The 22943-nt window shown below is 41.6% G+C and overlaps 1 protein-coding gene and 1 long non-coding RNA gene across 2 annotated transcripts in view; one reads left to right on the top strand and one right to left on the bottom strand.

Annotated features, from left to right (window-relative positions):
- Positions 1-17038, top strand: KLHL23 (kelch like family member 23). The gene is given in 5 exon segments (XM_068543931.1): positions 1-81; positions 83-461; positions 1347-2561; positions 5704-5856; positions 16335-17038. Coding segments are annotated over 5 exon segments (2139 nt in total). The 3' UTR covers positions 16646-17038.
- Positions 7250-22943, bottom strand: part of LOC137764880 (uncharacterized) — a 32198-nt gene continuing 16504 nt past the window's right edge. The window contains exons 2-4 of the long non-coding RNA XR_011074078.1: positions 16851-16971; positions 15974-16125; positions 7250-7907 (exon numbers count right to left, since the gene is read on the bottom strand). This is a non-coding gene — a long non-coding RNA (uncharacterized lncRNA). The remainder of the gene's footprint in view (positions 7908-15973; positions 16126-16850; positions 16972-22943) is intronic.

The raw sequence follows: 22943 nt of genomic DNA, 5'->3' as shown, positions 1-22943 counted from the left end.
ATGGTCCTAATTCAGGACTTAGAGCGTTTGTCTAGAGAGAAAACGCTCGGCAGTGTCTGTGCGTGGGGTGGGGATGCGGGCACAGGTCCCGGGAGAAGGGCAAAAGCTAGCGGCGCAGGCGGTCTCCTCGGGGAAGCCGTCCCACCTGCTGCCGGGGAGCCCGCCGGGGAGGGGCCGCAGCCACGCGCCCGCGCGCCCACCCCGCCCCTGCCCGCAGCGCGGCCCCGCCAGCCGGGAGTTACCGCGAGTTGCCCCGCGCCCCAGCCGCGTGGGGGGCCGTTCGGTTGGAGGCGGGGAGCAGCCGGGGCACCAAAATAGGAGCCGCTTGTGGGCTGGAGCTGCACTAGCAGGCAGCCTCCGCCGCGCCTCTTCCAAAGATGGTCAGAGGGTCCGGAGGCGCCCCCGCCCCCGCTCGCCACTAGCCCGCGGGTCCGCAGCGCGACCGGGAGCCGCCGCCGGAGGTGAGTGCGGGGCAAGGCCAGCCGGCGGGGAGCGAGCGGGGCCGGGCGCGGGGGAGCGAGGCCAAACCGCGGTAGAGGCGCGGAGACAATGGCCGCGCGGGCGGCGGGCCGGGCCGAGCGCGGGGCCGTCCGCGGCGCCCTCCCCACACCTGTGCGGCGTCCCGGGGTGGAGGGACGCGGGCGCCCGGCCCGGCGGCGGCGCGCGGCGCCCTCGAGGCGAGTCCCCGTGCCAGGCCCCCGGGCGGGGCGGTCTCCGGGCGGAAACGCGGGCCGGGGGCCGGGCGCGCGGCGCGCGGAAAGCCCTGCGGCAGCCGGGGAGCGGGCACGCGGATGGAGGGGCCGCCGTCCGGCCGTTTTCCTTTGCGTCCTTCCTTGAGCAGAAAGGCACAGGATTTCCCTTTTCCGAGACTTCTTCTGTCCAGTTATATTTCGATCATCCCTTTCCTGGCATCTCGATTCGACTTGAAATGGAGACGGAACTCGGGGAAAAGGTTGAATTGGGGCCGAGCCGAGACGGCCAAGGTCCAGCCTCGAGTGGGGTGACCTCTTGGACACTTGGTTTGCCAAGTGGGGGCTCTCTCTAGGACCGGCAACTCGGAGATTGGGTGAATGGGGTAGCAAATCAATATTTCTTCTCGAAAGGACCCCTGAGCAATCCGGGGGCTTCATATCAGACTCCGAGCTACCCTGCCTGCATTGAAATTGACCATCATATAAATTATGAAATAGTGTGTCCACATTTTGCATTTGTGACAGAGTGCTGAACTTAGTCTAGTTTTGTATATTCGATGCTAATCAATCATTATAATGACAGGAATATTTAGCATTGATTATGAGGTAATGCGCACAATTGAAAACACGTTTATTGTTTCATGTTTATTGCAGCCATGGCTCTAAAAGGACAAGAAGATTATATTTACCTTTTCAAGGATTCGACGCATCCAGTGGATTTTCTGGATGCATTCAAAACTTTTTACTTGGATGGATTATTTACTGATATTACCCTTCAGTGTCCTTCAGGCATAATCTTCCATTGTCACCGAGCTGTTTTAGCTGCTTGCAGCAATTATTTTAAAGCAATGTTCACAGCTGACATGAAAGAAAAATTTAAAAATAAAATAAAAATCTCTGGCATCCACCATGATATCTTGGAAGGCCTTGTAAATTATGCGTACACGTCCCAAATTGAGATAACTAAAAGAAATGTTCAAAGCCTGCTTGAAGCAGCAGATCTGCTACAGTTCCTTTCGGTAAAGAAAGCATGTGAGCAGTTTTTGGTAAGGCACTTGGATATTGATAATTGTATTGGAATGCACTCCTTTGCAGAATTTCACGTGTGTCCAGAACTAGAGAAGGAATCTCGAAGAATTCTATGCTCAAGGTTTAAGGAAGTATGGCAACAAGAAGAATTTCTGGAAATCAGCCTTGAAAAGTTTCTCTTTATCTTGTCCAGAAAGAATCTCAGTGTTTGGAAAGAAGAAGCTGTCATAGAGCCAGTTATCAAGTGGACTGCTCATGATGTAGAAAATCGAATTGAATGCCTGTATAATCTACTAAGCTATATCAACATAGATATAGATCCAGTGTATTTAAAAACAGCTTTGGGCCTTCAAAGAAGCTGCCTGTTAACTGAAAATAAGATCCGATCTCTCATATACAATGCTTTGAATCCCATGCATAAAGAGATTTCTCAGAGGTCCACAGCCACAATGTATATCATTGGAGGCTATTACTGGCATCCTTTATCAGAGGTGCACGTATGGGATCCTTTGACAAATGTTTGGATCCAGGGAGCAGAAATACCAGATTACACTAGGGAGAGCTATGGTGTTACATGTTTGGGACCCAATATTTATGTAACTGGGGGTTACAGAACGGATAACATAGAAGCTCTTGACACAGTGTGGATCTATAACGGTGAAAGTGATGAATGGACAGAAGGTTTGCCAATGCTCAATGCCAGGTATTATCACTGTGCAGTCACCTTGGGTGGCTGTGTCTATGCTTTAGGTGGTTACAGAAAAGGGGCTCCAGCAGAAGAGGCCGAGTTCTATGATCCATTAAAAGAGAAATGGATTCCTATTGCAAACATGATTAAAGGTAAGTGCAGATTGTGTTCATTCTGTATTTTTTAGGTGTTTGAGGTTAGGCCAAGGGTCTCTCACTTCTCTCACAGATAACGTTGAAAAGAATTTATCACTTTGGAATGCTACCTAGGAACTATAGTGGCTTATACAAATAATGTTACACAGAATGTTCCAAGTGAAAATATAGTATAGCAGTCCCCAACTTGACTGAGAGTTATGTGATCAGAGTATGCTGCCCAGGCTAGAAAAGAAATATTATTTATATAAGAAAACAGTATAATTCATTCTTCTTATTCTACAGCCTGTTTTGAATCTACATCTTGCTTTGAGTCTTAAGAATTTATATTTAAATCAAAGGCTAAATGAAGAGAGAAAGCTGGGTAGTTTTATTCATGTTTAATTTTCTTTTTTTTTTTTTTGCTTGCTCTTGGCACTGAACCTTTTTGATTCTGCTTTTAAATGTTCAGCTTTTTTTCCTCTCGTCATCTGATCATCTGTCTTTTAAAAGGTCTTTCATTAAAACCTTGAAAGGTTTGGTCCCTATAGGGTGTAACAAATTACATTCTCTCAAAAACTAGAGACAAACACCCTCTGCTCTTTGGGATTCCAGTCTTGTCTTAGAGGGTAAAGGAGAGGGGCAGGTCCCCTACCTCCCACACGTGGCCCACACAGTGGCTATTGGATCTCAGCATCTGTCTGATAAACACTGTATTTTCTGCTGTGTTTGGTACTAGATTAGCCCTGTCTTTCTCTCCCACTGTAAAAAAAGTTAAGCTAGAATCTCACTTATTTCATTACATTTATTCATTGGTGCTGGGGAGTTGCACACAAACTGGTACGTTGTTACCAAATTTGAGTCATTTTATTCCAGATGTTTCTTCCCAGGCCTTTCTGTTTCTTTTTTAATGCTAGTGAGGGTGTGGGAATCTGACCTGGTCTGGGAATCTGACCCGGTATGTTTCTTGGATGAGAACAGGAAGCCTGAGAGGCAGAATGTCCTTGTGACCAAACATGCTGCTTCTGAAGCCAAACTGCCTGGATCCAAATCCTGACTTTCACCTTACTTGCTGGTGAGCTTGGGCAAATGGTTTAATCTCCCTGTGCCCCAGTTTTGCCATCTGTACAATGGGGGTCACAATATTACATAGCTTAGTTCTGAAAGGATTAATTGAGTTTATTCACGTGAAGTGCTTAGGGCAGTGTCTGGCACAGAGTAAGCACTCAGTAAGTGTTAGGCATTATAGTCATGAACATCTTATAGAAGAACATGTCAGCTTTGACAGGGCAGAAATATCTTTCATATTCAATTACAACCGCTCTCCTGCACATCCGAAGGTTGCGAAGTAGTTGACAGGATGGGAGAAGGTGGCTTAACGCCTGCTGCGATAGCTGCTCTGGTTTTTGACTCTGCCTGAGCTTGACCCCCCAATTTACTAATTCACCCAGTCCTCTCCCCAGGGTGGCTCTTAATGTCCTGACTCCTTTCCTACAAAAGAAACAAGGAAAGTTCAAATATTTTAGCAGCTGTTGTAAAGCTGGATATATTTCTGCCTCTGTTTCTTAAGGATAAGATCACAATTTCAGTGGTTCTGCAGTTTAGAATATATTTCTTTGAGGATTGAAATGTATTACTTTACCGAAATGTTGTTAAATCATGTGTGAAACAGTGCTTCCTGAAAAGAAAGTGCTGCAATGGTGTCTCCACTGTGAAGAAGGCCACACGTGTTCTTGCCTTAGCCTTGAGTGGAATGGAAGACCCTCGTATGCTGAAGTCCGCCCCTACCCCCCAGCTGGGTCTGAAATTCCAGAGTTTTATACTTTTAACTTAAGTTTTGATTCCTGATTGTATCTGACCATCCCAGGGAAGGGTAACACTTCTGTCAGTTCTGTGCACTTTTTGCTAGTACTGGTTCTGATGGGTGGACTCATGCTGAACTTTAAGTTTCCCATTTGTCTCTAGAAAGGATAACACTATGTTCCCCAGTTTGTTTTATTTTGTAGCCATGAAGTGAACTAGCAGCTTTCCCTGGTAATGAGCACCGAAGTTGGGCAGAGTCAAGTTTCAAATTCATTTCCTTTTTTAGTTTACGGGTGTACAGAGAAGAAATAAATACTTGGCTGTTTAGAAAGTCCTAACTTTTTTTCCCCTCATCATAACTGCCCTGCTTATAAACTCACTCTTGTTTTGGAGTAGAAATGCACAGGGAGATTGAACTGCACCAGCCCATCTAATAGGCTAAGTAAAAAGTTGGTTGAAAGACTTAAACTGACAATTTCAACTAAAACGAGCCTCCTCATCTTTCTTCCTCACGTCTTCTTCCCCTGCTGAATCCATTTCTTCCTTATTTTTCTGTGGCATCAGTGTTTCCCAGTTTTCTGAGCTCAGGACCTCAGAATGAGTCTTGTTTGTCTTGGACGCAGTCAGTCATCAAGGCCCATCTGTTCTGCCGGTGTCTCTTACCTTGGTATCCTTCCCTCCGACTCAAGGCCCAGTCTAAAGTCAGGCCCTCAGTACTTCGCACCTGGGCCAATACCTAGCTCTTTCTGGCTCTTGCCCTTCTACCCCTGTAGTCCCTCCCTTCCTCTGTTTAAAAACCTTAAAAGTCCTGCTAAATTAAGTCCATGTTTCTTACTTGGGCATCAGGATCCTTTGCCACGTGGCTTCAGTTTACCACGTCAGCTTTAATTCCCACACGACAGCCCCAGGTGTGCCACCTGCCCTGCCCAAGTGCTGGGAATCAAACTCGGCTACGTGACATTGTCCAATAAGCACTCACCTTTCCCTCTGCCTAGGATGGCTTCCTCTCACCTGTGCCTGCCAAAGGCTACCTACCGAGGCCCAGGTCAAATTCTGCCACTGCCTGCCATGACTCCCCTAGTCAAAGCAGTGTCTCCTTGCTCTGAACGTTCGTAGGAGTTCTCTGCCCTGTGTTCTAATTATTTGTGTAAATGTCTCACCCCTTTTAGAAAAAGGTGCAGGGAGCCTTTTTTTTTTTTTTTTTTTTTTTTTGTATTCTTCTATCCTTCATAGCATCTAGCACAATGCCTTGTATCTACTGTCAATAATAACAAAAGCAATAATGATCTTAGTCCAACATTCACTGCAAAACCGAATGAAAGAGCAATCTGAAGATGTGATTTTAATTAACGCACAGGCGTGGGAAATGCTACTGCCTGCGTCTTACATGAAGTTATCTACGTCATTGGCGGCCACTGCGGATACAGAGGAAGCTGCACCTATGACAAGGTCCAGAGCTACAGTTCAGACATCAATGAATGGAGCCTCATCACCTCCAGTCCACATCCAGGTAACAAATTACTGTCTCAAATAGTACACGTTGTGATGCATCTTAGCATCAGGGATGGCTAAAAATGGGCTGGAAGTAGAAAGTGCTAAATTTGTAGTAGGCTACACATGGGTATAATTAAAGGCTCAAAATATTCACGTGTGCATCTAACAATACTCACAGGTAGCTTATTCCAACTAGATGACATCTGCAAATACTTTCCCTGATGTCTTTACATGACACATATTTTAAGCCTGTGTGGTTAAAAGAATTAGTTTCTTCTTAAATTTTTTTTTAACTGAGATTCTTTTTTGCGTGTTTCCTGTTCCTTGGTTATATGCTTTCTTTCATTTACTACATGCATTATATAAAACACAGTTTTTATTGACAGTTAAAAACCACTAGTCTAGGAAATAGTTGGGAAGGATACCTGTTGATTCAGTTCCGCAGGAAATGATTTTTTTTTTTTTTTTTTTTTTTTAGAAGCATGTTCTTTCTGGGTTTCAATAGCTATTAAGCACTTACTCCTGTGATGTGCAGGGCCCTGTGTTGGCCTTAACAGTTGTCTACCCACAAAGAATGGCCTGCCTTCTGTGGTGTCCTTTGTTCTTTGACTTGTCTCTTTGGGTAGAGCTCAGGGGGAAGGATAAACCTGTTACAGTTACCTGGTTAAGGTTAAGCCATCTGATTAAGGTTTTTTTCATTAGGAAAGATTCATATCCCCATATCACCATACTACTTTGAATCATTTTCCGTATAGCATCCGGCTTTTGTGTGAGTCACTGGAGAGCATAGTTGGAATTCACGAGCTTGAACCATCTGAGAATAATGATAGCTAACCTTCTTGAGCACTTTCCATAGGTCAGGTACTGACTGAGCACTTTGCATGTAATATTACCTTAAATTCTAACTACAATCCTGTGAGTAAGTATTGTTTACCCCTGTTTTACATATTTGTAAAGGCTTAGAAGGGATAAGTAGCTTAGCTTTGCCAAGGTCACACAGTTTGGAAGTGGTGGATCAGGATTCAAAGTCAGGCAGTTTGATTGCATTGACCTGTGCTATAACCGATAAGCAATCTGCCTCTCCATAAGGGAACAGGCTCTCCTACTCTTGACCAATGCAGCTAGTTCCACCATACATCATATATGTCATCTCACAGTTCAGGGGGAGCACACCTGAATCTGGTGCTGTGTCTCCATATACCACAGGACTTACACAAGGAGGGACCTCAGCCATACGCTGTCCTGGCTCTGAAGACATCTTGGAGGTAGACTTTCGTCTCCTAGTAATTCAGATGTATTATCCCAGACTCCCCACAACTTTCTGTGACAACAAATGAAATTATAATAGAAAATAATAATAACTGTCATACTGAGTACAGGCATACCTTGTTTTATTGTGCTTTGCTTTATTGTACTTTGCAGATATTGCATTTTTTACAAATTGAAGGTTTGTGGCAGCCCTGCCTTGAGAATTCTATCGGTGCCATTTTTCCAACAGCATTTGCTCACTTTGTGTCTTGTCACATTTTGGTTATTCTCGCAGTCTTTCAGACTTTTTCATTATTATTACATTTGTTACTGTAATCTGTGATCAGTGATCTCTGATGTTCTATTGTAATTGAATTGGCATTTTCTAGCAATAAAATATTTTGAAATTAAGGTATATTCATTGTTTTTCTAGACATAAAAATATGCTATTACACACTTAATAGACTACAGTATAGTATAAACATAACTTTTTTTTTGAATTTTTTTTAAAAAATTAATTAATTAATTTATTTATGGCTGTGTTGGGTCTTCGTTTCTGTGCGAGGGCTTTCTCTAGTTGTGGTGAGCGGGGGCCACTCCTCATCGCGGTGCGCGGGCCCCTCACTCTCACGGCCTCTCTTGTTGCGGAACGCAGGCTCCAGACGCGCAGGCTCAGTAGTTGTGGCTCACGGGCCCAGCCGCTCCGCAGCATGTGGGATCCTCCCAGACCAGGGCTCGAACCCGTGTCCTCTGCATTGGCAGGCAGATTCTCAACCACTGCGCCACCAGGGAAACCCCTAAACATAACTTTTATATGCCCTGGAAAACAAAAAAATTTGTGTGACGCTTCATTGTGATATTCACTTAATTACTGTGCTCTGGAACCCAACCTGCGATATCGTCAAGGTATGCCTGTAATAGGTAACATTTATTCAATAAGTATGTACCAGGCACTAACTATTCCAATACTTTTATCTGTATTAATCCTTTGAAACCTCACAGCAATCCTGTGAGCTAGGTACTGCTACTATTTTGTAGTTCACTGAGGCACACAGAGAGTGAATATATTGCCCAAGGTCAGCTAGCTAGGGCTTGTTGTGAGATTCAAATCCAGGCAGTCTGGCTGGGAGCTCATGCTCTTAACAACTACACTGTTACTTCATTTGATCCTCATGTTAACCTTATGAGTTAGATACTTCCCTGACTTATCTTTACAAAGAAAATCCAACATATGAAAAGTCAGATTAACAAATTAGAGGGCAGTTGTTTACATTACAAACTTACTTTATATTTCATAAAGAGATTCCTTTAAAAATAAACGTCTTGAGGGACTTCTCTGGTGGCGCAGTGGTTAAGAATCCACCTGCCAATGCAGGGGACATGGGTTCGATCCCTGGTCCGGGAAGATCCCACATGCCGCAGAGCAACTAAGCCCGTGCGCCACAACTACTGAGCCTGTGCTCTAGAGCCCGCAAGCCACAACTACTGAGGCCCGCGCGCTTAGAGCCCGTGCTCCGCAACAAGAGAAGCCCGCACTCACTGCAACTAGAGAAAGCCCGTGCACGGCGATGAAGACCCAACGCGGCCAAAAATAAAATAAGTAAATTAATTAATTTTAAAATAAATATAGAAATAAAGGTCTCATAACATACTTAAATTGGGTATAGCTTGTTAACTGCTTGAAAGAGAGTTTAAAAGGTAGTGAGACTTAAGCCAAAGTATGTAAAGCCATGGCAAATCAAAAAATCAATCAGAAATGAATATTAGAATTCCATATGGAGCATTTTGATTCACATTGGACATTTTCCTGACATAATGTGAGAAACGAAGTTATCAAATTAGCACCCTACGTGGTATCTTCTATTTGGCTCTCACAGTGTTCAAAATATTTTTTAACTGGCTTGTTACCAATATTTAAAATTCAGGAGATTTCAAATAAAAATCATGATTTCTGGCCTTTAGAAAAATTGCAAGATCTGGCAAGCTTGGATCATATTCCTTCCTGGCAACAATTATTGGTGCCAAGTAGTGGCTGTTCCCTTTAGATGAGGCTTATGTGCTCCGTTTCACCACAGTCTCTTCCATTCTCATCACATCATAGACTTGGGAGGCCCGTGCTGCTGTTTTTCTTACCCCTAGCCTGGTTCATTCAGCTAGTCTGTTACCTCCTTGATAACAGGCATATGGACCTACATCCTCTGAATTATAGCAAGTTATGCCTCTTATGCATTTTAGGAGCACCTCCTGAAGAATGTAAAATGTCAGTCTTGAGTCTACCTTATAGATATGTAGCTTAGACCACAAAGAAATGACTACTGTTATTTTTAAAAGGTAATCTAAATGTTATCTTTTTTCTTAATGCTTTTAAGGGTGGTTGCTTTGTATAGTTGAAAAACAGGGGACTATAATCCTATTAAATTCAAGATAACATTTATTGAGACCTTACCTTGGGAAAGATACCATTCTATCGACAGTTATTACGTAAGACACAAAGATGATTAATTTTACTACCACAGGAACTCAGTATCTAGTAGTAAATACACATACATAACAGGAATACAAGACAGTCTTACAAAATAAGTGCTACTGAAATTGAGAGAAGAGAGAGCTTCAGTCTAATTAAGGGGACTCTGACAATCTTAGAAGGCTTCCAGGCATAGGCTGTTATGATTTGGGCCTTAAGGAATAGCTACAATTAAGGAAGATAGTTTTTGAGAAAGAGTGTTCTGGCAGAAAGTTAGCCAGTGAAGGAAGGCTGAAGGGAAATTTCCAGGTTCATTCCAGTTCCTGGGACTAAAAGTGTATTAATGAGATGCAAGAGGGTAGGATGAGAGACTGGATGGGAGAGTTCAGTTGAAGAGCATGTCATGGAGGGCTTTGAATGGCAGCCTGGAGAATTTTAAAAATAGAGAGCTTAAAGTTTTCAGAGCAAGAGAATGATGCGTGATCAGTTCTAGCTTCAAGAAAAGAACTCCTTTGAGAATAGACTGGGAAAAAGACGGCAGGGAGATCTGCTAAAGCTCTTGTAATAAACCAGGTGAGAAATACTGAAAGCCTGAAGTGGTAGGAGTAGAAAACAGGCAGGTGCGAGGAATGTTACAGATTCATCATTGATTGAATGGTAGTGATTGCTCCCTTGGGTGATTGGACGTTGGCGATGAGGACGAGAAAGGAATTGACAGTCATTCCAGGCTCTCTGGCTGATTGACTAGGAGCACTGAAATAGCAACCAGTGGGAGGGGAGAAGAGGAGAGATGATGAACTCAGTTTTGTAGTGAAATGTCAAGGACCAGTTAGATAACTCAGAAGAGCTGTCCAGCAAGCGATGGGAAGTGTGGTTCTGCAGGAGGAAGAATGCAGCTAAATGCAGAGATCTGTGAGTTGTTTGCTTAGAGATGATGACTATGTGTGGAGGTGAAAGAGATGCCTTGGGAGGTTGGGACCAACAACACAGTAGTGAGCAGAATCTTGGGAAACAGCATTAGTTAAAGGATGAGCTGAGGAAGAAGAGTGCGTGAAGAACCCGGGAGAAGCAGTAAGTGATAGAGAGGGAAAATCCGTGGAGAGCTGTGTTCAGTGGGAAAAACGTTCTCTCCTGGCTCTGCTATTTATTCACTTGTGTAATCTTGGGCAGCAGCTTAAGCTCTTGGATCTTACTTTCCAGCAAAATAAGGAAGTTAGATTAGATAAGCTTTACAGGTCTTTTCAGTGAGAAAAAAATCTTAGGTAAAAATCTTGAAGTATTTCAATGGATATTGAATACCTGAAAATATTGTGGTTGTCTCTGAATCCCTGCATGGCTTTGTTCCTATCACTCATGTAACACTGAATTCAGACTGCCATGTATTTATAGTGCATATTTGTGTGTAAACTCTTTTGAGCCATGACAGATGATGCTATCCCTCATGCTTGGTTTGAAATTTTTCATTCATTCATTTGTCCAACAGATATTTGCTGAGTGCTTCCTGCTTGCTCTGTACAGTGCTAGGAGCTCAATAAACAAGACACAGTCCCTTAGCCTCAGTAGCTTCATAGAGTGACCAACAGGAAAAAAGGCAGTTATAGCTGAGGAAGTTTCCATCAACTATAACAGAACATTATGTTGCATTTGGGTAACAGGGGAAAAACTACCAGGAATTTATTTATTTATTTGTTTGTTTGTTTATGGCTGCATTGGTTCTTCATTGCTGCACACAGGCTTTCTCTAGTTGCGGTGAGCGGGGGCTGCTCTTCATTGCAGTGCGCAGGCTTGTCGTTGCAGTGGCGTCTCTTTCTGTGGAACACGGGCTGTAGGCATGCGGGCTCAGTAGTTGTAGCACGTGGGCTCAGTAGTTGTGGCTTGCGGGCTTAGTTGCTCCACAGCATGTGGTATGTTCCTGGACCAGGGATGGAACCCGTGTCCCCTGCCATGGCAGGCGGATTCTTAACCACTGTGCCACCAGAGAAGCCCACTTTATTTATTTTTATACTTTTTAAAAACTGAGATATAGTTTATGTACAATATTATATGTTTTAGGCGTACAGCATAGTGATTTATAATTTTTAAATTTTTTTATAGTTAAAATATTTTATACTTTATAGTTATTACAAAGTATAGGCTATATTCCCTGTGCTGTACAATATATTCTTGTAGCCTATTCATTTTATACATAATAGTTTGTACCTCTTAATCCCCTACCCCTATCTTGCCCCTCTCCCACTTCCCTCTCCCCACTGGTAACCACTAGTTTTTTCTCTATATCTGTGAGTCTGTTTCTTTTTTGTTATATTAACTAGCTTGTTTTATTTTTTAGATTCCACATATAAGTGATATCATGCAGTATTTGTCTTTCTCTGTCTGACTTATTTCACTTAGCATAATACCCTCCAAGTCCATCCATGTTGTTGCAAATGGCAAAATTTCTTTCTTTTTTATGGCTGAGTAGTATTCCATTGTGTGTGTGTGTGTATATTATATATATATCACATCTTTTTTATCTGTTCATCTGGGTTTTTTTGGCTTTATCATTTTAAAAAATTTATTTATTTATTGGAGTATAGTTGATTTACAATGTTGTGTTAGTTTCAGGTGTATAGCAAAGTGAATCAGATACATATACATATATCCACTCTTTTTTAGATTCTTTTCCCATATAGGCCATTACAGAGTACTGAGTAGAGTTCCCCGTGCTATATAGTAGGTCTTATTAGTTATCTGTTTTACACATAGTAGTGTGTATATGTCAATCCCAATATCCCAACTTATCCCTCCCGCTCTTGCCCCCTGGTAACCATAAGTTTGTTTTCTACTCTGTAACTCTATTTCTGTTTTGTAGATAAGTTCATTTGTACCCTTTTTTAAGATTCCATATATAAGCAATATCATATAATATTCATCATTCTCTGACTTACTTCACTCAGTATGACAATCCCTAGGTCCATCCATGTTGCTGCAAATGAATTATTTTGTTCTTTGTTATGGCTAATATTCCACTGTATATACGTACCATATATTCTTTATCCATTCCTCTGTTGATGGACATTTAGGTTGCTTCCATGTCCTGGCTATTGTAAATAATGCTGCAGTGTACATTGGGGTGCATGACTCTTTTTGAATTATGGTTTTCTCTGGGTATATGCCCAGTAGTGGGATTGCTGGGTCATACAGTAGTTCTATTTTTAGTTTTCTAAGGAACCTCCATACTGTTCTCCATATTGGCTGTATCAATTTACATTCCCACCAATAGTGCATGAGGGTTCTCTTTTCTCCACACCCTCTCCAGCATTTATTGTTTCTAGATTTTTTGATGATGGCCATTCTGACCAGTGTGAGGTGATACCTCATTGTAGTTTTGATTTCCATTTCTCTAATAATCAGTGATTTTGAGCATCTTTTCATGTATTTGTTGGCGATTTATATGTCTTCTTTAGAGAAATGTCTGTTTAGGTCTTCTGCCCATTTTTTGATTGGGTTGTTTGTTTTTTTTGATATTGAGCTGCATGAGCTGTTTGTATATTTTGGAGATTGATCCTTTGTCAGTTGCTTCATTTGCAAATATCTTCTCCGATTCTGAGGGCTGTCTTTTAGTCTTGTTTATGGTTTCCTTTGCTGTGCAAACGCTTTTAAGTTTAATTAGGTCCCATTTGTTTATTTTTGTTTTTTATTCTCATTACTCTAAGTGGTAGATCAAAAAAGACCTTGCTGTGGTTTATGTCAAAGAGTGTTCTGCCTGTCTTTTCCTCTAAGAGTTTTATAGTATCTGGCCTTACATTTAGGTCTTTAATCCATTTTGGGTCTATTTTTGTATATGGTGTGAGGCAATGTTCTAATTTCATTCTTTTCCATGTAGCTGTCTAGGTTTCCCAGCACCACTTGTTGAAGAGACTTTCTTTTCTCCATTGTATATTCTTGCCTCCTTTGTCATAGATTAATTGATCATGAGGATACAGCATTAATATACAGAAATCTGTTGGATTTCTATATGCTAACAATGAACTATCAGAAAGAGAAATTAAAGAAACAATCCCATTTACCATTGCATCAAAAAGAATAAAACACCTGGGACTAAACCTTCCTAAGGAGGTAAAGACCTGTGCTCGGCAAACTGTAAGACACTGATGAAAGAAATTGAAGATGCTACAAACAGATGGAAAGACATACTGTGTTCATGGATTGGAAGAATTAATATGGTTAAAATGACCACACTACCCTAAGGCAATCTACAGATTCAGTGCAATCCCTATCAAAATACCAAGGGTAGGGCTTCCCTGGTGGCACAGTGGTTAAGAATCTGCCTGCCAATGCAGGAGACACGGGTTTGAGCCCTGGTCTGGGAAGATCCCACATGCCGCAGAGCAGCTAAGCCTGTGTGTCACAACTACTGAGCCTGCACTCTAGAGCCCGCAAGCCACAACTACTGAGCCCGTGTGCTACAACTACTGAAATGCCCTATATAGCCTGTGCTCTGCAACAAGAGAAGCCACCACAAGAAGAAGCCTGCACACCACAACGAAGAGTAGCCCCCGCTCACCACAACTAGAGAAAGCCCACGCCCAGCAACGAAGACCCAACACAGCCAAAAACAAATAAAATTAATTAATTAATTAATTTAAAAAATACCAAGGGTATTTTTCACAGAACTAGAAAAAATAATTTTAAAATTTGTGTGGAAACACAAAAGACCCTGAATAGCCAAAACAGTCCTGAAAAAGAAGAACAGAGCTGGAGGAATCGCTGACTTTAGACTATACTACACAACTACTGTAATCAAAACAGTATGGTACTGGCACAAAAACAGACACGTAGGTCAATGGAACAGAATAGAGAGCCCAGGAGTCACTTTATTTTAAACATTTTTACTGCTATAGAAAGATTGAGATACTTCTCTTAACATAAGAGTTGCAAATTGAGGATTTTTTGTGAGATTTGAATAATTTAAGAAAAGCTTAATAAGCTCATTGTTGAATCATTTATACCAACTGATAAAAGTTTTGAATCATCATTAATTTTCACAATAACCATTTGACAGAATGACTCATAATTTATATAAACAAGCAATGTGTCACAAGTACTCAAAAACAACTAAATCCTATAAAAATTCTTCATGTGTATAACTGAAAGGTAATAAATGGGTTTTCAGAGGTAGGAGAATTCTTTTTTTCTTGGATGTCAGAAACCAGAGAACAACAGTATGTGGACTCAAAGCAGAAATACCAGTCTTCTCAGATTTTTCCTTAGGCTTTGAAACCTAAATAGTAAGAACTTTACTGATAAGAATTTGTCTTCCCTACTTAAAGGGGAAATCACATTTCTGATTGTACATTCTTTCCTTCTAAAGAAGGCCTTATAAGCTTTTCTTCCACGAAGTAATGGGAGCGCATATTTGGGCACAGAGGGTACAAGGTACAATTCGTTCATTGATTCAACAAACTTTTATTGAGTCCTTACAAGATGCCAGACACTTGCCATCCTTCAGTTGGGAGAGGAGTGGTGGGCGGGACACAGTTCCTGCACTGTCAGAAGGAAGAGAGAGACTGTAAACAGGAACCACATCGGATCATGAGAAGAACTACAGAGAGAATTAAAATAGGGTGATGTGGTAGAGATGCCTGACCGGCTCCTTCAGGTTGGATGATCTGGGAAGGCCCTCTGAGGAGGTGAGAGTAAGATGAGACCCGAATGACATGGAGAAGGCAGCTGTGCAAGGACCTGGGAAAAGAAGGTGTTCCAGACAGATGGAACAGCTCAGCAATGGCAAGCTAAATCTTCATTTATTCGCCGTAGTATTAGTGCCACTGACAACTCCTGCTCTTTCTTCGGGTCTGCAGCTAGAAGTATTTAAGTGTAATCTAATGGTTGATACTTTCAGAGAAAGAACTCACAGGCTGGGAGCGATATTAGAACTGAGGGCGTGGAAGAAACAGGGCTGGGACTAGGGTCAGGCAAGTGAGACCCTTGAGGCACAGAACTGAAGGAGTTGCTCGGAAGTGGAAGAGTCTCCTCCTGTTTTGTGCTCTGGGCACCTCACTTGCCTTACCCTAGTCACAGCCCTGGGAAGAAGGGAGAGGAAGTGAAGTTGCCAAAGATCCTGGTGCCTTGAAGAGCCAGCAGGTTTCGATGTGGAAGGGGAGATAAAATGGAAAAAATTAAAACGTCCTGGAAAGCTGACCCCCAAGAGGTGGACTCCCAGCCCCAGGATGCAGACCTCACACGGCAGCCCTCGGCCTTTGAGCACCTTACACAGCTTCTTAAGGTCACAGACTGTAGTTCCCCACTAAACTGGCTTGTATTTCTCTAACTTCTTGTGTCTTTAACTTGACCAGCAGTGTGAGAGAGGCAAGCGCCTGTGGCAGCAGATACTGTACAGGGTTAGCTGCTAACACCCGAAGGACCCTACACCAGTTACCTGGGACGTCTTCATGGCAGAGGGACTCTGCTGCCACCACCTTTTACACATAGGCATAGAGAAAAAGGTGCCTGTGCTGGCAAGTTCCCGGAAGGGTAGTGGTCGGAGGATGAGTTCCTCCCGGCATCCTGCAAAGCCAGTTTAGGGATAACCTGAAAGACAGTGGCAGGAATAGGTCATCTGAGTCTGGTGATTGGGAGTGGATTTTAAGGCTCCGTGTTGTGGTAGTGTGTGCTGGAATCAAAATGTCACAGCTACTCTATTTTTGTATGCTAAATTGTAAAGCATTATTATATCACCACCCTAAGGTATCTCTTTTGTTTGTTATCCTAATAGAAATATGCTTTTTTCTTTTTAATAGAATATGGATTGTGTTCAGTTCCATTTGAAAATAAGCTCTATCTAGTTGGTGGACAAACTACAATCACAGAATGCTATGACCCTGAACAGAATGAATGGAGAGAGATCGCTCCCATGATGGAAAGGAGAATGGAGTGTGGTGCCGTCATCATGAATGGATGTATTTATGTCACTGGGGGGTATTCCTACTCAAAGGGGACATATCTTCAGAGCATTGAGAAATATGATCCAGATCTTAATAAGTGGGAAATCGTGGGTAATCTTCCAAGTGCCATGCGGTCCCACGGGTGTGTTTGTGTGTATAATGTTTGATTAAGTCCATAGAAATGACCAAGTAATCACTGTTTCAGGGTGTAGTGAAAAAGGATGTAGGGTTTGGAGTGTCTTACTTGTTATTGTGGCCTGGCACACGTTAGGTAAATTCTCATGCCTAACCCCCACTCTGCACCCCAACCCTGTGATTAATGGTCAAGAAACATCTTATGTATATTTACAGTTGAATCAGTGGGGTTACTACCTTTAATCTCTGCTCATCAAAGGTGATCTGGAACGCTGGACACTTGGTAAAAGGTGAAACGTCTTTGCAGTGAATTTTTTTCTCCTGGTAGCATCAACACTGGGTGTAGGTCAAAATCATTCTGTGGAGTGAAATATTTCTTATGACAGTGTAATAGTGTACATTAATGTAATGTAATAGTGTACATTAAGGTTCCATTTAGCTAACAAGGGATTTGAAATATAAAGAGGGAAGATTCTCTACCTCTACAAAATCAATACTTAAAATTTTTTTTTTACCTTAGAATTATTTAGAATGGACTTAAGTCTAGTGTGTTTCCTTTGTAGTGTGGATTATTTATAGTTATGATTCTTTATTTACTGACTACCAGAGATATACAAGATGTTGTGCAAAAGATTATTACTATTCAGAGTTTACAAACTAAATTTAAAAGAATGGAAAATCTGAAAAATTGCAGAGGAAAGAGTTGAATATTTGTTGATCCTAAGAGCTATTTTTAATTTTCAGCTTTGATGTAAATTGCTAGTTTAGGTGTCCTTAAGCATATCAGAAAATCCTCTTTATTCATAAGTATAGGTACCTGTCTGCATGTGAAATTGAAATTTAGAGCCAGAAAGCATGTAGAACATTGTGACATAGTAGAAAATACATTGATGAGAAGAAATTTGAATTCATTTTCCACTAACTAGATTTTGTGACTTGGATTGAGTCACCTAACCTCAATTAGAACTTCCCTTCCCATGTACACTGGCTCTTTGGGTGATAGATGTGCCTAGATATGGATCCCCACAGCTCTTGGAGTAGCCAGAGGTGGCCTGGGTGGCTGAAGCTTCGGGGCCAGAAACATCTTTGTCCATTTTCTCCAGTGTGCCTACCATATCACTTTCCATGTGTGCCGTAACTTGAGAAAAGTGAAGAAGTGTAGCTTAAGTTAACTCATCTAAACTTTTAGTAATCTGTTAGATCATCTACCCACACTCTTCATTTATTAAGAGACAAAAATTATTTTTAACTTTAAGTAAGTGTAAAACTACCTAATTTTTCTGAGTTATTTTTAAATTTTAGAAAGAACCTGTTTAATACATTCGTTTAAGAAGGCATTTTAAACAGATACAACCCTTTGGGAACACAATATGGCACTACATAGAAAGCCATAAAAATGACCGTATCTTTTCCTCGTAAATTCTACTCCTTGATTTGTAACCTAAAGAATAACATACAAACGAAACAAACAAACAAAAAGGTAAATGCATGAGGTTATGTCTGCATTATTTACAATAGCGAAAAATTGGAAATAATCTAAATGGCAAAGAAGAAAGTGGGCTAATAAAAAGAGTGAAGCCTTATACTGCTATTAAAAAAATCGTTTGGAAGACTGTAGAAACATGGGCATGTCTGTGATATGGTAAGTAAAATACGCACAATATAAAATGGTATGAACACTATCATTGTGTCTGTAAAATCTTTATGCATGTGGAAAGTAATATGCAGAAGTGAAATTCATTGTGTTAGTGTAGGGGGATATGGAATGATTTTTAAATTATTTAAATGTTTTACTTTAATATTACTTTGTATTTTCAATAAAAATAAATAAATCACTGCATACGTGGTAAAGCTGCTTGAATTTGGGCCAGTTGAACTGAAGGACAATTGAGTTTCTGAATTAGTGAAACAACTGAATTACAGAGTATTTCAATCTGTACTTGAATTACAGGATATTTTATTGCTCTCAAGAACATTTGCATTTAATGCTGAACCAGTAATATGTTATTCAGTAGGGCTTTAGAGATCTCTTATGAATGGATGAGAACAATTGCAATCAGTTTTGCCTCCTTTCAGCTTATCTAGGTCCTATAAAAGTCCAGCCTTTGCTTCCCTGGTGGCGCAGTGGTTAAGAATCTGCCTGCCAATGCAGGGGACACGGGTTCGATCCCTGGTCCGGGAAGATCCCACATGCCGCGGAGCAACTAAACCCGTGTACCACAACGACTGAACCTGCACTCTAGAGCCCACGAGCCACAGCTACTGAAGCCCGCGCGCCAAGATCCCGTGCTCCGTAACAAGGGAAGCCACCGCAATGAGAAGGCCGCACACCACAACAAAGAGTAGCCCCGGGGCTTCCCTGGTGGCGCAGTGGTTGAGAATCTGCCTGCCAATGCAGGGGACACGGGTTCGAGCCCTGGTCTGGGAAGATCCCACATGCCGCGGAGCAACTAAGCCCGTGTGCCACAACTACTGAGCCTGCGCGTCTGGAGCCTTTGCTCCGCAACAAGAGAGGCCGCGATAGTGAGAGGCCCGCGCACCGCGATGAAGAGTGGCCCCTGCTCGCCGCAACTAGAGAAAGCTATCGCACAGAAATGAAGACCCAAAACAGCCAAAAATAAATAAATTAATTAATTAATTAAAAAAAAAAAAAGAGTAGCCCCCACTTGCCGCAACTAGAGAAAGCCCGTGGCAGCAACGAACACCCAACGCAGCAAAAAATAAATAAATTTAAAAAAATTAAAAAAAAAAAAAGTCCAGCCTCTGGAAATTCTTTCCTGACTGTTTCAGCCACAGTAAAACTCCCATTGTCACATTTAAAGAATTTAACATTTATATGTGCATGTTATGTCTCTTGGCTAATTTTGAGATCATGGATCCCATCTTATTCTTTATAAATTTATTTATTTATGGCTGTGTTGGGTCTTTGTTTCTGCGCGAGGGCTCTCTCTAGTTGTGGCAAGCAGGGGCCACTCTTCATCGCGGTGCGCGGGCCTCTCACTGTCGCGGCCTCTCCCATTGCGGAGCACAGGCTCCAGACGCGCAGGCTCAGTAGTCGTGGCTCACGGGCCTAGCCGCTCCGCGGCATGTGGGATCCTCCCAGACCAGGGCTCGAACCCGTGTCCCCTGCATTGGCAGGCAGCTTCTCAACCACTGCGCCACCAGGGAAGCCCCCCCATCTTATTCTTAAGGATCTTGAAAATAGTTTGTGATCTCAGGCATTTAATTTCCAGCTCCTATTTTCTATAAAATTCTTTTTTTGTTCTTGATATATGCACACAAGAAAGAATTAAGAAAGGTAAACATTTCGGTCAGAATTATTCCAAGTTCCAAATCACTGTTGTATGAATGAAAAATATTTTACTATAATTAAATGCAGGCCATTGCTTTGGGAGGGCAAACACTATTTTACAAACTAATTAAAGTTGTGGAGATGATTTTAAGTATGACTTAATTAAGAGGACTCCAAGTATCCAAATTTTGAAAGTTGCTGTTTCTCACAAGTCTTATTTTTAGTTTTTAGCTACAACTGAAATAGGATCAATATCTAGGGTACTTGCTTAAAGGCACATTAGCCTTTATTTTCATATGCATAGAAAAAATTTTTAGGTCTCTTAATCTATAAGTTCCCCATCCATCTTTTCTTTTTTTAACTCCTTGCTATTTAATTGTTGAAGAAGCTAGATCATTCATTCTGCTTTCCCAGAGTTGAGATTTTACTGATTGTGTTCCTATTGTGTAGTTTAGCACGTTCCTCTGTCCCCTGTGTTTCCTATAAGTTGGTAGTTAGATCCAGAAGCTTAATCAGATTCAGGTTTGATTTTTTTTTTTTTTTTTTTTTGGTCAAAATTACTTCACAGGTGGTGGTGTGTTCATTCATCAAATTCAACATAATTGTCTCTGATGTTGGTAGCCATAGATGCTCAATACCCAGATCCTTAATTCATTAGGGATTGCAAAATGGTGATTTCCAATGCTCTCTCTTCTTGGTGTATTTGTTGAAATACTTCTATAAAGAAAAACCTTCCTTCACTTACTAGTTGTTTACCCAGAGGTATAGTTTGTATAGGAAAGGTAGAAGAAGTGCTTGATTCCTAACTTTATGTACCAGTTTGCAAAATGAATAGTTGTTAGCATCCTTCAAAGGTGATTTATTAGATTTATTGTTTTGTATTTTTTTTAACATTTATTTATTTATTTTTGGCTGCGTTGGGTCTTCGTTGCTGTGCACGGGCTTTCTCTAGTTGGGGTGAGCGGGGGCTACTCTTCATTGCGGTGCGCGGGCTTCTCACTGCAGTGGCTTCTCTTGTTGTGGAGCACGGGCTCTAGGTGCACGGGCTTCAATAGTTGTGGCTCATGGGCTCAGCAGTTGTGGCTCGCGGGCTCTAGAGCGCAGGCTCAGTAGTTGTGGTGCACGGGCTTAGTTGCTCCAAGACATGTGGGATCTTCCCGGACCAGGGCTCGAACCCGTGTCCCCTGCATTGGCAGGTAGATTCTTAACCACTGCGCCACCAGGGAGGTCCCTATTGTTTCTTTTAAATTGTTTTGAACTCATGGATTTAAATGTACTTGGCGTCTTTCAGTCCATTGCAGTTACTCTTACTGATGCTCCGTTTATCATCTTGAGCCAGTGAAAGGCTCTGCAGAGTGCTTCCCAGAGTTGTTCCCTTTTGGCACAGCTCCAGTAGTTTTTGATAGCTTCTTTGCTGTCTGGTATGACCAGATACTCCTGGCTCATCTTGTGCATTTCCCGCCTCAAACCTGGAATCAGCCATTTCTCCAAGCAGCCCTGATTTCTTTTAGGGAAAAATGGTATTTCAAGACCATAGTCTGGACGCTAGGGATGCTTACTGCTACTAGATTGTTTCTTGTTTCTAGGCATAAAATTAAAATACATAACAATAAAAATACTAAAGACAGGGATAATTAGAGTTAAATTTTTCTAAGGTCCTAGCATCATCAGGAAGTGGTAAAAGCACCACAGGGTATTCACCTAATCTCTTCTATCCCAATATCTGTAGCCCCTTTTCCCACAGAAAGTATTCTGGTTCTCAAAGTTACCTGGGAAAATAAAATTAAAAAATCACTATGTAACATTTGTTTCATTCCACATCTCTCTCTCCATTTTTCTCTCTTTCCCTCTCTCCCTCTCTGTCTTTCTGTCTATCTCCCCCTAACACACACACACACACACACACACACACACACACACACACCGTTCTCAGAATAACAATACCAACAAGCAGTTTGGGTATGAATTTTCAATAATTTTGGACTTCTTCAAAATTCCAAATAGAAAGTAGATGGGAAGGTGAGGTTGAAACTGGCTAACTACCACCTGAGACTTTACATCAGACAGAAGGAAAGAATGGTAAGGAATCCCAGCCAGGAGCTCTAAACATACATAAAAAGTAAAGTTATAGAGCATTTTGTTCTTCATAATTTTTGAAAGTCTTTGAAATACCATCCTTGTTAAGAGTTTCTGCTTTTCCATCCTCCAGTTTCTAGCAAAAGGCATTTATTTTTGGAGGCTCAACCAAGAGCTTATAAGAAGACTTTTTCAGATAACATTTCCCCCTTGTTGGCCTAATAGCAGGTCCAATGAACACAAAAGACACAATCATTTTCCAGTGTTGTTAAGTAGGAATGGAAACCCAAAGTTATTGGTTTAACAATGTATTTATGGTCTTTTTTATCTTTGCTTTTAAAAGAAGTTAGGAAGGCAATGTGATGGAGTCCATAACCTTTGTCTCTTAATCAAGAAGAAAGTTCTCTAAAAAGGTTTGGGGCAGGAATTGCCCACAGTTCAGAAGCCCCATTGTGTCCATGCATTCCCTCAGCCCCACCAAAATCACAGCACACACTTGGTTCACGAAATTGTTAGAAAGTTTAAACCAAAATCGTGCCCAATATAAATTATCATTATCCTCTTGGCTGGACACAAGTTCAGTCTTCCAGTGCGTTTTGTGGCTTTGTATTTCCTATTTGTGTTTTTCATCTGCGCACCTGTAATATTTTGAAAAGTAGTTCTAACTGGGCTTCTTTCCATAATGACATCCGCCTTCTGTGAACCTGTGTTTTTACTCCATAAATTATAAGTAAAGATGTTCTTGGCCACTGCAGTGAATGAGCTGAAGCTTTGAAATCTTTTTTCAATGAGGAAACTCAAAGTTTTATGAGAAAACAACTGCGAAAAGGTAACAAAACATCTGTGGAAGTAGCACAGCATCCCGTCTCATAAATCTAGGATTAGAAACTCTCATCAGGCTCCTTCCCTTTTCTTTCCCCTTTCCTTTCTTTAAAAACTAAACATTTAGAATAATTTAAGTT

The sequence above is a fragment of the Eschrichtius robustus genome, chromosome 5, assembly GCF_028021215.1.
Source record: "Eschrichtius robustus isolate mEscRob2 chromosome 5, mEscRob2.pri, whole genome shotgun sequence".
In the NCBI taxonomy this organism is placed as follows: Eukaryota; Metazoa; Chordata; class Mammalia; order Artiodactyla; family Eschrichtiidae; genus Eschrichtius; species Eschrichtius robustus.
Note: the sequence above shows the minus strand (reverse complement) of the source record. Positions and strands in the feature narration are given on the sequence as shown.